The 12,569-nt window shown below is 42.8% G+C and overlaps 1 protein-coding gene across 1 annotated transcript in view; it reads right to left on the bottom strand.

The window, feature by feature from the left end:
• The window catches only part of LOC104538974 (merlin-like), a 20,069-nt gene extending 14,177 nt beyond the window's left edge, over positions 1-5,892 (bottom strand). The window contains exons 1-4 of the mRNA XM_010182372.1: positions 5,885-5,892; positions 4,317-4,434; positions 1,951-2,076; positions 1,458-1,580 (exon numbers count right to left, since the gene is read on the bottom strand). Of these exons, the coding sequence (XP_010180674.1) occupies positions 1,458-1,580; positions 1,951-2,076; positions 4,317-4,434; positions 5,885-5,892 (375 nt within the window). The remainder of the gene's footprint in view (positions 1-1,457; positions 1,581-1,950; positions 2,077-4,316; positions 4,435-5,884) is intronic.
• Positions 5,893-12,569: the final 6,677 nt, after the last annotated feature.

Below are 12,569 nucleotides of genomic sequence, written 5' to 3'. Positions count from 1 at the left end.
TACACTCCATCTACTTGTGCAGACACACACACACTGCTCAAAGCTACCAGAATAAAGCAACACACCAGAAGGCTGTAACTTGCAGAGGACTCCACAGCTCTCCCTAAGGCAGAGCTGAAATGGATTCTATTATCTGAACAGAGGATTTTTGGCAGGGCTGGGGATTTATTCTGCTAGCATGAGCAGCAGGCACCCAGTTCAGTGGGGTAGGGAGGACAACTCAAACTGCCTCATCTGACTGGCAGAAGTCAGGGTGTGCAGATCTGAAGCTTTCAGAATAATACCAACAGCATCCCAAGGGAACAGCACTTCTGATCCAGGAGCTATCAGACAATATGGTGATGCCTCCAGATTTTTCTTTAAAAGGATCATACAGATGATGCTGAATCTTCTGTTTGAGTCATAGCTGTGCCTATGCTTCTCCACTCTTTGAAACTTGCCAGATGAGCAAGCACACTTCAGGATGGATATCGAATTCTATGATTCTTTTTTCCTACAATCCAAAATGAAGATCTAAGGAGGACGGGTGAGGGGGTTCTTGTTTTCTAGTCACTGTGCTTCTACAGTCAGCCACAACAAGATCTTCCAGTAACCACCTGGACTATTTTTAGGAACTCACAAGTTTTAGTTTCAGGGATAGGCTGTAGTCACAGGTCCTGTTCCATCTACAGCTGATGTGTGTGAAAAAGCTTATTGTCCACAACTGCTTATCACCATTCCTTCCCTCTTCTCCACCTTTACAACTGCCACTGTAATTGCTTGTGTAGCCACCCCCCACACTGTGCATACAGCTAATAACAAGCCTCTTCTAATCTTGCTCATTTTGCAAGAAGTAGGCTAAGGAATGGTTACTCAAGAGGTGACACCGGCAGGTCTACGACAACGATGACAAGGAGCTGCTGAGACTCTTCACCCAACTCGGCTGCAGCCAGAGCAAATCAGCTGACAGCCCTCCAAATAAGCTCATAAAAATGATGGCTTCACTTTGTACTTCTCAGCGCTGAGCAGTTAGGGCAGAAGTCCTCAGTACTTCAAGCAGTGGCAGCCTTACATGGATTTATTTGGGTTTTTTTATAACACATACTTACAGGAGCAAAACAAGTCCAGAACATCCACATGGGGAATTATCACCCAGATTGCTAAGTGTAAAAGTCATTCTACATGAAGCAACAGGTCTCAGCAATTTAACTCCCATTCCTAGCACAAACAGTAAGAGGAGCCATCAAGAGAACAAAAACCTGCAGAAGGCAAGCAATATTCAGCTTACCAGCACACAAAACCAGAGCAGTCAGGAGAGATGTTTGTATTTCATAAAAAATAAGATCTTTACAGAGACGTTGCTACAGCTGAAGCCAGCAGAATCATTCTGTGACTAGCAGCTGCCAACAAGATCAAAGGCAATACAAAAGGACTGTGATAAATATTGAAGGAATTCATGGTTAAAAACTGTTCCTGACCTGAAGGAAGAATAAATGCTGGGTAATTTCCTGTAATAGTTCCTCTTCTACTTTCTCTGGGTAGAATTTAGCCAAAAAATGAAAGCTAATGGGATCTTCCTTAGGTATTTCTTGATCTAAAACCTGTTTAAAGATAAAATAAAAACAGCAGCAAAAATAGTACATAAGGGTCTCAAAATAATATTCCAGAGAGAATTCAGAAAGCAGCCAATAATTCACTTAAAGCAGCCTTTCCATGTTTTAGAAGGAAGGGCGACGCTGAGCTTCAGTCTAATAGCAATCGGTGCACGTAGTGGTGTTTGGTGTGACACTTCAGGCCAAACGGAATAGAAACCATCAGGCCAAATAACACAACAAACTTTACCTTAAATAAAAAGACACCATCTAAAATTACGAGTTGTCATGTAACACGTTCCTTTAGCTCCTGTGCTACAAACAAGTAAATATTTTTATCAGTAGAAAATTGCCACGCTGTTGTTTTTGTTTCCTGTACCTTTTTGTCCATCTTTAACCACGTGCACATTCCTTTCATTGTGTACTGCAAGCCAAAAAACCAAGTCTCCCTTAAACCAAGCGCTCGGCATACCAGATCAAACAAGTCCTTCCCCTTCCACTTCATCTGAAATAAAAAGAAAATTAAGAATAACAGGTACGTCTTGCATGAATTTGCTACATTTTAGTCAAGCAAACCAGGCTACCATTTGCATTCCTCCTGTGAACTCTCCTTTCACCTTTAGTTTTTCATGTCATATGCTCACTGCTGCACATGGTGCAATAGCTACAGTGCCCTACGTCCTCTTCCTCTCCTCCAGAGAAACATTCCCAGAGCAGTCGTAGTTATTTAGCCACAGTATGAGGCAATTTATGAGCACAGGGAGTGAGGATTGTACTACTGATTCCCTAGGACACGGCAAGGCTTTGTTAGTATTTGTAGAAGTATTACCGAATAGTTTATACAAATTGGAGAGGCTGAGAGAAGACCGGGGGAAATCAAAGGAGCATCACGGCACAGCGACAAATAATAAAAGCAGATCCATCTTTCACATACTTCAGCTATTTCAGGGGCAGCAAGCCAAGCCGTTATGCTACTCTGATTTAAATAAGCAGGAGCCTGTCTTCGAGAGTAATTTACTAACCTGGCTCCACAGAGAACAGAAACTTTGATTAAAGGTCCCCAAATTCACACACATATGACATCTCCTTTTCTCACTGAAGAGGCAGCACATCCGTTTCTTCTTCTGGCTACACGTTAAAATATTATTTTGTCTAATTGCATGGGTCAGCCACGAATGGCAAATAAAATAATTCCGGGGCAATGTTTGGATGGAAAGCCAGGAAATCATCCCAGAAAAAGAGCAGTATTTGGGGAGATGGGAGAGATGATAGCAAAGAAAGGGATACACCAAGCTGCATTTGATAACGAGGACTCTGATCTCCAAGTTTTCCCAGTCCTTTATTTTCACAACTCTGCCTACAAGTATTCTAGCTCAGGAAGTCACAGAAGTGCACTGCTCGTGACTAATCTATTCTGTCTTTGAGGGACCTAGTAAATTAAATACTAAATGCCCCACGAGACAGACAAGTCTCTCATTAGACTTGCCAGTCCCATTGGACCCCGGTTTTCTATCTCCTCTTCTCAAAATAACCGTATGTCCTTTTGCTGGATGATTAGGAATTAATCAGGCACAGTTCTGTCCCCTCGATAGTGCAGCCCAATTCATTTAGCATTTGATCACTTGCTAGATTTGTTTTCTTCCCTGCTTTCCTGCAGCCACGATTTCTCTATCCAATTTACTAGATAGCCATAACTAATAGAAGAAAAGCTAGCTTTTTCACTTGACCGTTTTTCAATTCTGCCCAGAGATGGAAACCAGCCACTGCAGCTAAAGAAATAAACTGAGTTTACAGATGGCAAATCACATTTGAAGAGAATGTCCCAGATCAGCTGAGCACAAAAGTACCATTTTATAAATTCTTTCATAAGGAACATCTTAGGAACAGCTCTGACCAGGTTTCTTTATTCAAGCCAGCAGTGTCTGAAAGAGCTGTGTCACTTAAAAAGAAGAATTTTGTGGAGACACAGGTATACTTACAAAAACACCCTGCATCATGTGCTGGAATGCTTACGTAGACAGCAGGCCTAGGGCTAATTTAGCTGTGTCATAGTCAAATGGATTTCATGGAAACAGCTTCAAATTCTGAATAGTCAGAGTTGTTTAACAGAAGAATGCATCGGAGTGCAAGTAATCCGTTGCTTATAAAAATAATAGATTGGTTTTAAGACCATCCATGAACTGATAATCTGAACAGAATCACAGAATCCCAGACCGTTAGGGATTGGAAGGGACCTCCAAAGCTCATCCAGTCCAATCCCCCTGCCGGAGCAGGAACACCCAGATGAGGTTACACAGGAAGGCGTCCAGGCGGGTTTTGAATGTCTGCAGAGAAGGAGACTCCACAACCTCTCTGGGCAGCCTGGGCCAGGGCTCTGGCACCCTCACTGAGAAGAAGTTTCTTCTCCAATTTCAGTGGAACCTCCTGTGTTCCAGTTTGTGTCCGTTACCCCTTGTCCTATCATTGTTTGTCACCGAGAAGAGCCTGGCTCCATCCTTGTGACACTCACCCTTTAAATATTTCTAAACATGAATGAGGTCTCCCCTCAGTCTCCTCTTCTGCAAACTAAAGAGCCCCAGCTCCCTCAGCCGCTCCTCAGAAGGGAGATGCTCCACTCCCTTGATCATCTTTGTAGCCCTACGCTGGACTCTCTCCAGCAGTTCCCTGTCTGAACCTTTCAAATTTAAGTCTTTCTAATACAGAGGTCAGTGTCCATCCTTCAAGCATTCTGCAGAAGACTCTTACCTCACAGCTGAACTCCATTTCAGCATCCACCGTTATAATTTTGACTTTAAAAGTCTTCGGTTGTTTCTTCTTCAGGCCTCGGATGGACATATTTTTCAGTTTATGAGGATAGCCACACCTGCAATCAAACACGCGTTAACATTTAGGGCTGGAAATTTTCAAGCAACGTTTTCTTGGCTAGTTTCCAAAGTAGGATGAGTCCAAACTTGTAGAATAAAGTCATCTTTAAATATGCATTTTTGTGGCCAAGACTACAGGAAAGGACGTTGAAACAAAGCATTTAGTTTGCTCCTTAAAGATCAGTTGCTCCAAAGTGTCATTCCTGCCTTTCCTCTCAAACTTTGGCAAACAATGCGTTCCTACAGCACGAGAAAACTTCATTCAGACCTCATACTGCAAGATCCAGGGGCCCACCTCCCACTGCAGCTGAGGACATTCAGGGAACCTCCATTCCAGCAGCTCATGCAATTCAGCAGTCTCTTGCGACAAAACTCTGCAATGGAGGAATGTGTACAGTTTTACAAAAGTAATACGTGGCCTTTGAAAGACGCCAACAGAAAGAAATCTGACATTTTTTTCATCCCTTTTATACATCCATGCAAGATTTCCTTTCTCAGTAAAGCTCTATGTGGTATGTACCAAATGCATCAGTGGAGAGCGACATCACACAACAAAACCTTACGGTATCAAACCCAATTCGATTATTTTCCATCGGTTACGGCTCCTTGAGCAACCAACCTATTGAGGTTCCTTACAAAATTACATCTTAACTCCCTGAAATCATACAAATGCCAAGAATACAGGCAGTGAGATTAAACAAACTGAATTTACCTTGTTCTCTTGTGCATACTGACTCACAGTGATGAAAGCTATTTAGAACACATTATTTCTCCAGTGGAGTTCTTGTGAAGGGAAATTAATTAAATTGTTCATAAGCCTACAGAAAATTCCTTCATAAATCTTCTGTTTTAAATGCAACTGACTGTATGCCATCAAGACAATTGATGAGATGTGGTATTTACAGAGTCATTAAGGCTTTGTGGATACCATTCAAACCAAGTGTTGAAAGTTGGGGTTAAATGATAGTGTGAATCTGCACTACACACTTCTCATGTTTATTTCTGAGCACGGGAAAGCAGCCTGCAAAGATTTCTTCTTGCTTTTTACTTTATAAAATTAACAGCTCAGACTTGCACAACCCAGTTGGTACCTGTGAACTACATAGGTCAGGAAGAGACTGAGGCATTTTTGGTTTCCTAGAATATAAGACTATTACAGTGTGGCAGATTTCCAACCTCTCCTTAAGGAATTCCAAAATAAAGTTCTAGTTTAAACCAAAACGTTCCATTTGTCTTGTACCTTCCAGGATTTTATAAAATATCTTGTCTCCTCCTTTCCTTCTGCTGAGCTCTAAACTGGCTTTCAGATGTACTGATTATTTTCCACTTACTTTGTGTGTGCCCCTCATCCAACAATTTCAAGTAGCTAAAGAGGAGGTAAAACGTATATGGAAGTTTTTCTTTTCGATTTGCTGGGAAGTTGAGGCAGAGAACAGATGAGTTACTCACCAAATCATATGGGCATCAGCAGCACAGGTGAGAACAAGTACTTGAGACAACTCAGAGTGGGGAAGAAGAGCTCAGGAGGAAATTACTCTTTCTGATACCACCGAGACCAGTTGAGGAGTCCTCACCCTCCGCCTGGCTCTGGTAAAGCTGCTGCTGAAATGTTGTTCAGCTGGGGCAACACATTTCAGCAGAGGTAATGAGATAACTGGAGAGAATCCAAAGGACGGATCCAAGGGCTAGAAAATAATCTGTGGTAAAATGAAAGCACTGGTTAGTACAGAGAAGGAGGCATTATAATGTCTGCTCTTCACAGGCACAACGCTTAGGACAAGGAATGATGGGCTTAATTAAATTGCTGACAGGTTGCACACTGAGAAGAAAAAAATCGTTAACAGTAAGAATATTGTGATGCTGGAAAAGCATAGGATGGAATTTCTATCTTTCTGAGCTTCTATCCAAAAGAGCGTGACGGTATCTGCTCCCATCTCAGGACTGGAGGAAACTGCGCGCCCTCAAAGCGCCCGTCTCAGGCTCCTTCCCAGAGCAAAGGAATATTTAAAAACCAAGATAATGATAGTACTGTGGTGTGATGTGGCCATAGTAATACAGACAAGGACAGCATCACGTGAAGGCATCCAAAATTAATTATTCCAGTAATTATTCCAGTAACTTTAAGTCACAAACCTGCAAGCTGCAACGCAACTAATAGCAAAATTGTTTTTAAACCTGTCACATCCCAAGGGCCTTTCCAGGCCAATTTTCTTCAAAACCAGAGATTTACTGTAAACCATTTTACCATTGGATACAGCAGTTAAAGCATGAGAACGACAAACTATTATACAATACTGGAAATAACCCCTTCTATTAGCTCGAGCAGAAACACCAATAGCTGAAGACAAAGGAGGAAAAAAAAGCTTCATAATTCATTTTTAATATGTAATTTGAAACAGCCAATTGAATTAAACAGGAACCGGGAGTTAGGGCCAGTACAGCACATTCTCAAAGATTTTCATATGGAAAACGCTGAGCAGATAAAATTGAACAACTGCAGAAGAATGTACTAATTTTCTCAAAATATGACAAAAACACCAGAGCCCTTCATTTTGACTTTGAAGTCCTTTCTTCTTCTTGTATAACCTAGTTGAAGTGACAATATAATTTGTTCAACATTTCCAATAGCGGTTTTTTTTTTTCTCCCTTTCCAGAATTTTTATTCCATGGAAAAGTACATTCTGACTCAGTGAAAAGACATTTTTTGAATAGCAAATTTTCCCCAAGAAACATAAACTGCATTTTAATCAATAGCACTGGTAAAGAAATAGAAAAGGTCTTTGCTCTGAATGCCTTAAATGAACGTTAGGCAGTGACAGCACAAGCAAAAGCACTTAACAGCCGAGTTTTTAGAAAAATAACCTTTTCAAATAAGAGAAACCTTGCCGAATAAGACAACCTGGGTTTGCAATCTTTTGTTTAAATGCAAAAGCAATCCACTCTCTAGGTCCTCGCTAACAGCAGCTTTTCACTGTGAATCACGCGCAACCTGTTTCAAGATAAAGTTTCTGTCACAGAGCTCCAGTGATTTATTTCTGCAGGCGCCACAGGGATCTAAGCTCAAGACCCAGAAGCAGCGAAATGTGATAGATCAGGGCACGTCATAACCTTTCCAAATAACACATTAATCCAAAATAGGGCAGGGTGATAAAAGATTCCTGTGCAGCCACAACCTGGGAACAGATAGTGCAGAAACTGTGAATGTCCACAGCTTCTGCACCTTATGAAAACCAACAGAAAGATGATAAAAGCTTTGCTTGACGAGGGAAACGGAAGCGCAGTGATGAGGAATATAATTTGCAGGAAATAAATAGGCCTGACTCTGCCTTTGAGTGCGTTCATGTTCAAGAAGGAACTGACATCCACCAGCTCCGAGTGGATTATAGCCTTCTCCCTTCTTGACGATGAGAAACTGGTGCCCGAGCGAGATGTGGGGGTGAAAGGGAAACTGGGACCAGCAGGCCACAGCGAGAAGAACTGGCAAGGCAGCTCTTGCGAGGACCGATGCCTATCTGTATCGCAGCACTAGATGGGCAGTTGTGTGACGCCTCTGCGCTGCACACTCGACAGAAATGGGAAATAACCCACACATCAGATACTACTTACTTACAGTATTAACTGAAAATTAAAACAAGAAAATGAAACCAGCATTCGCCCCCCAAAAAAAGCTCAATAAATCCAACAGAATTCAGTACATTAGAGAGAAACACAAAGAAGCACCTCAACAAACAAGCTGTAATTAACCTTCCCAAGAGTGAGAGTGCAATTTACTTTCAGTTTAGCATTTCCAGGGTGAACGGATGGTTTGCAGGGCTCTCCACAGGATATTAAGACTTCCCTTCACATGGCACTCACTCTCAGTGACAACTGTGCATGAGCTGTTACCAGGCTTTCGTCAGCCACACTGAAGTGAAAAAGCATCTGCTTTCACACAAACACACAAAAAACCAGCAGCACCTTTTAAGGTGAGACACCCCCCCCCTTAGTCGCAGCTGCAGACAAGGAAGGAATTAATGGCAATTAAGAGACTCCTCTCTTAGAGCCCCAGAAGCAGTCTGGCCTTAAGGAGCAGCACATGTACAGGGCAGAAACCGAACTATCTGGTAGCAAAGTCCTTACACGAGCTGGAAATATAAAAACCCCCAGGAGCACAGCATGGTTTAAAGAAACAAGGTTTGGGAAGCACTTTAAGAGCCACCAACAGAAGATGCTTCAAACATCAACTGCTAAAGTACATTAACATAGATCCTACTACAACTGGAAAGTCTCCCGTCATTGCCAAAATATTTACTGCGACTCTTAATTGTAAATTCCCCTGACTTATTTCCCAGATTCTGAATTTCTATACTTAAATTCAAACGTTAATGCAAGCAATCTGAATGCAGACAATACAGGAAGAGCGCTTTGGGCTCTTTATGGTTGTTGACTCACACTTCTGCCCGTGCTCCCTGCCCTGCCCAAGTAACAATTTAAGCAAAGAATTCACTGTTTTAAAATGGGTCAGCAACATAAAGGTTTTTGTTAACTCTCAATCTAAAGAGACGTTATCTAAAGTCACCGGTTGAAATCAAGACTTACCTCACAGATCATTTGCTGAGTGAAGATAAGAAAAAAAATTCTTTTTAATCCAAAATGCCACATTTTTCAGCAGACATCAATATCCAGCCCTCGCAAGTTCTGCCACTGAAAATAAAATCCAAGACCAACTTTTATACTTGATCCCCTTTCCTTTGTTTCCTATGAGCTGCAGCATGTTAGCGCCCTCTGAAAAATCAAAGAATTGCTTTCCCAGGTGATACGAAAGGCTCTTAACCATTTCCTGCCTGTGCCAGCAAGACTCCTCCCAACTTCTCTCTACTGTAATTCAAGTCACAAGGCGCTAAAACAAGAGAAGCCCATGAATCTTGACTTACATCTCTGTAAGAATTGATACTGTACTTCCAAATAACACCTCTGATAGCATTTGATACAACTATCTCAACAGTGTTTCCAGCCATACAAAGAATAGCCTGTACTCAGCATACCCGGCCACCTTAAAAAGGGAAGCTGCACAGTGTTGTCCTATCAAGTAAATACAATTCCCTACCTGCCCTCTTCCTGTGGTGAGAGATGGTGGGACAATAACGCCTAAAGAGAACAAGCCTGAAAAGTGGGCAGCAGCCAAAATACTTGCGAGTGGAAAAAGATAAATGAAGACATTTAAATAAAAAAAAGGATGGCCTCAGCCTGAAGTCACAGGAACAGAGAACAGAAGCTCCAGGAGCACATTACCTCAAAGGCAGTGGCAAACTCAAGGCTTTTTTTTGCTATTATTCAGTTTGTAAGTGGCTTTGGGGTTTTTATGTGGGTTCTTAAAAATATTTTTATTTTTGTCAACCCTGCATTTTAGATACAGATTGACAGAAACTGAATTTCTACCACGGTCTGCATAAGCAAGGACAACAGGCCAGCTCTCACTTCATACACATTACTGTAATTCCCGATCGACACAGAAAACCTTCAAGATTTGGCTCATTAACTTAACAGCAGGTGGAAGGAACACCTCTAAGTGCAAACAGACCTCAGTACCACACAGCCACAAAAAGAGACTGCGCTGACACAGTGCTTCACCCCCCGAATTCAGGATATAAAATAGCACCTCAGCCTCCTCACCTCATCCCAGCACCTCCAGGACAAGGTCTACGGTGGATTGTGCTCAGCATCACAGCACAACACAACACACTGCTGCTGGATGAGGCACCCAGATCAGTTATTTAGACCAAAAATCAGGCTGAATCCAGCTGTGTGAGCCCACAGGGGCCAGTGACAGGGTAGGTCTCCCCTCAGATTACGGCTCCCTAAGGAAACAGAGCCCACGGGCAGCACCTGCTCCCCCATCTCCCCAAGCTGCAGGGCCCCCAACCTGCAAGAGGAAGAAAAACCTTCATTGCTATCGGTTTAGTCTCTCACAGAGCATTCAGGTACCCTCCAAAAGCGGCACATAACGACCACAGCCGCCTCCACCTGCGCCTTTAAATCCTCCCCTCCCTCCCCGCCGCTGGGCCCGCCCGCCTCGCTGCTCTTCCGGGCCGGCTCAGCTCCTTCCGTCGCCGTTTCTTCAAGGCCTCTGAGGCGCGGCTGGAGCGGTGGCGGTAAGGGGGGCTAGGAACGGCCATGGTGTAGTTTTGGTGGGGGGAATTTAGATATGGGCTGTTTCCCGGTTTGGCACTGCTTCCCGGGACGTGGTTGAAGCCCTGAGCAGGGGCCTGGCTCCTGCGGGACAGGGCCCTCCCCTCAGCCCTGCTGGCAGGGAGTTTGCCGTTGCTGGGCCTGGTGTGGAGGGCTGTGGAGATCCGCAGGGGAGAAAGCTCTCGTTTTGTGTAAACTTCTTCTTTTTATCCTTTTCTTCCCTGTGAGAGATGTCCAGCCTGGCTCCTGCCTTCCTGGTTAGCTCCCTTATGTGTGTTGCTTGTTTTGTACACGTTTGCTTCTCCTCGGCCTGTGCGCTCTGTGGTTGCGGGTGGTTAGCCCTGTTTTATAGGAGAACCTCTCATGCTGCCTCCTTCACAGCCCCATGGGTCACACAGCTGAGTCAAGGGTGGTAAAAGCCACTGTGAGCATTGCTGCTTGAAGCATTTTGTCCTATGGATGCGTCTCTGTATCCCTAATTTCTTTTCTTTTGATGTGTTGTGACATCAAAGCAAGCATCATTTGGCATTAATGGAGACTTTGACAGGTGTCGCTGGGTGAGAGGAAAAAAAACGTCACTTGTCTTCATCAATTCTAATATTGCTTTAAGTCTTCTAATGTTTAGCTATTTATTTTGGCCATGACTCTTGCAAGAGTGGTATGAAAGCTCTCCCTAATTAAAGAAAGCAAATAAGGTAATTGAGTATAATTACTTACAGAAAAGAACTAACTCGAAAGAGCTTATGCTTACTGTAAGTCAGACAACTCTTTGATATGTCATTTAGGCTTTGGGAAGCTTATTGCCTTTCTTGAGATTCGTCAGCTCTGCTAATAATGAGATACACGGAAGCAAGTGACTTTCTGAACAAAAGTTACAGGCCGTTCCCAGTTTGGGTTGACTCTGGTCGTACACAAACCTGATTAACAGGTCTCCAGCAAAAAGAGCTGCTGGAGTATGAATTAAATTCATTATCACTTCCACAGATTCGAAGGAATTTTGTGGACTTTGTGAGATAAGGTCTCATTTTCACACTATTATGTCCATTTTTACTGCTATCCTGAAGTCATCTTCCCTGGTAATGGGGATGTGTATATCCCTTCTTATAATGTAAACCAAGGCTGAGGTAGTGCAGTATGTGGAGTTCTGAACTACCTGTATCTGTACCCTGTATTTCCAGCAAAATGACCTAATTAACTTGTTTGTCTGAAATGGAAATAATAATTTTGGTATTGATTAGAAACTGGTTATGTTTTTTTTTTTTATTAACATGTTTGCTTGCTTGTTACCAGGCACTGGATGACCATATCTAAACAATGTCTGTGCCACGTGGAGCTGTCCATTAGGGAAAGTCATAGGAACCAAAATGCAGAAAACCGCCAAAGTGAGAGTGACAAGACTTGTGCTAGATCCTTATTTACTGAAGGTAAACGCTGGTTAACAACTTTTCTTGCATGCTGATTTCTGTACTGTGTATAGGAATGTTTTATTGGTTTGACTCGGACTTTTTGAGAGCTCTTCACAATGCAGAGTCCTTGAGGAACTTGTGTAAGGGTTTGGCTGGGGGATGACTGCAAAGGATGAAAAGCAGTGTGTTGTGAGGCCACTTCCCCACAAACTACCTGCTAAGTGGATTTCTTTAAGTGCTTTAACACACTTCATTTGATCTCAGTTGAGAAGGTAAGTTTTTGTTGTTTCACACTTAGACTTAATTTTTCATACTGATTTGGAGTAGCCTTTGTTTTGGAAACTTGACATTACATTAGTCACTTTTACAATAATTATTGTAGCAGTTTTTCTGTATGCCTGATTGTAAGCGTACTTACTATTTAAGTATGCCACCTGCTTTTCTCCAGGCTCTGTTGGCAATACCGTCCTGACCAGAGAGACTGTCAGGGAGGGGTGGTGCTGTGCTTTCTTTGGAGAAACAGTGTATGGTCATCACAGAATCCCAGACCGTTAGGGATT

Source organism: Mesitornis unicolor, unplaced genomic scaffold (assembly GCF_000695765.1).
Source record: "Mesitornis unicolor isolate BGI_N332 unplaced genomic scaffold, ASM69576v1 scaffold16144, whole genome shotgun sequence".
NCBI classification, from domain to species: Eukaryota; Metazoa; Chordata; class Aves; order Mesitornithiformes; family Mesitornithidae; genus Mesitornis; species Mesitornis unicolor.
The sequence above is the reverse complement of the archived record's forward strand: the minus strand, read 5'-3'. Positions and strand labels throughout refer to the sequence as shown.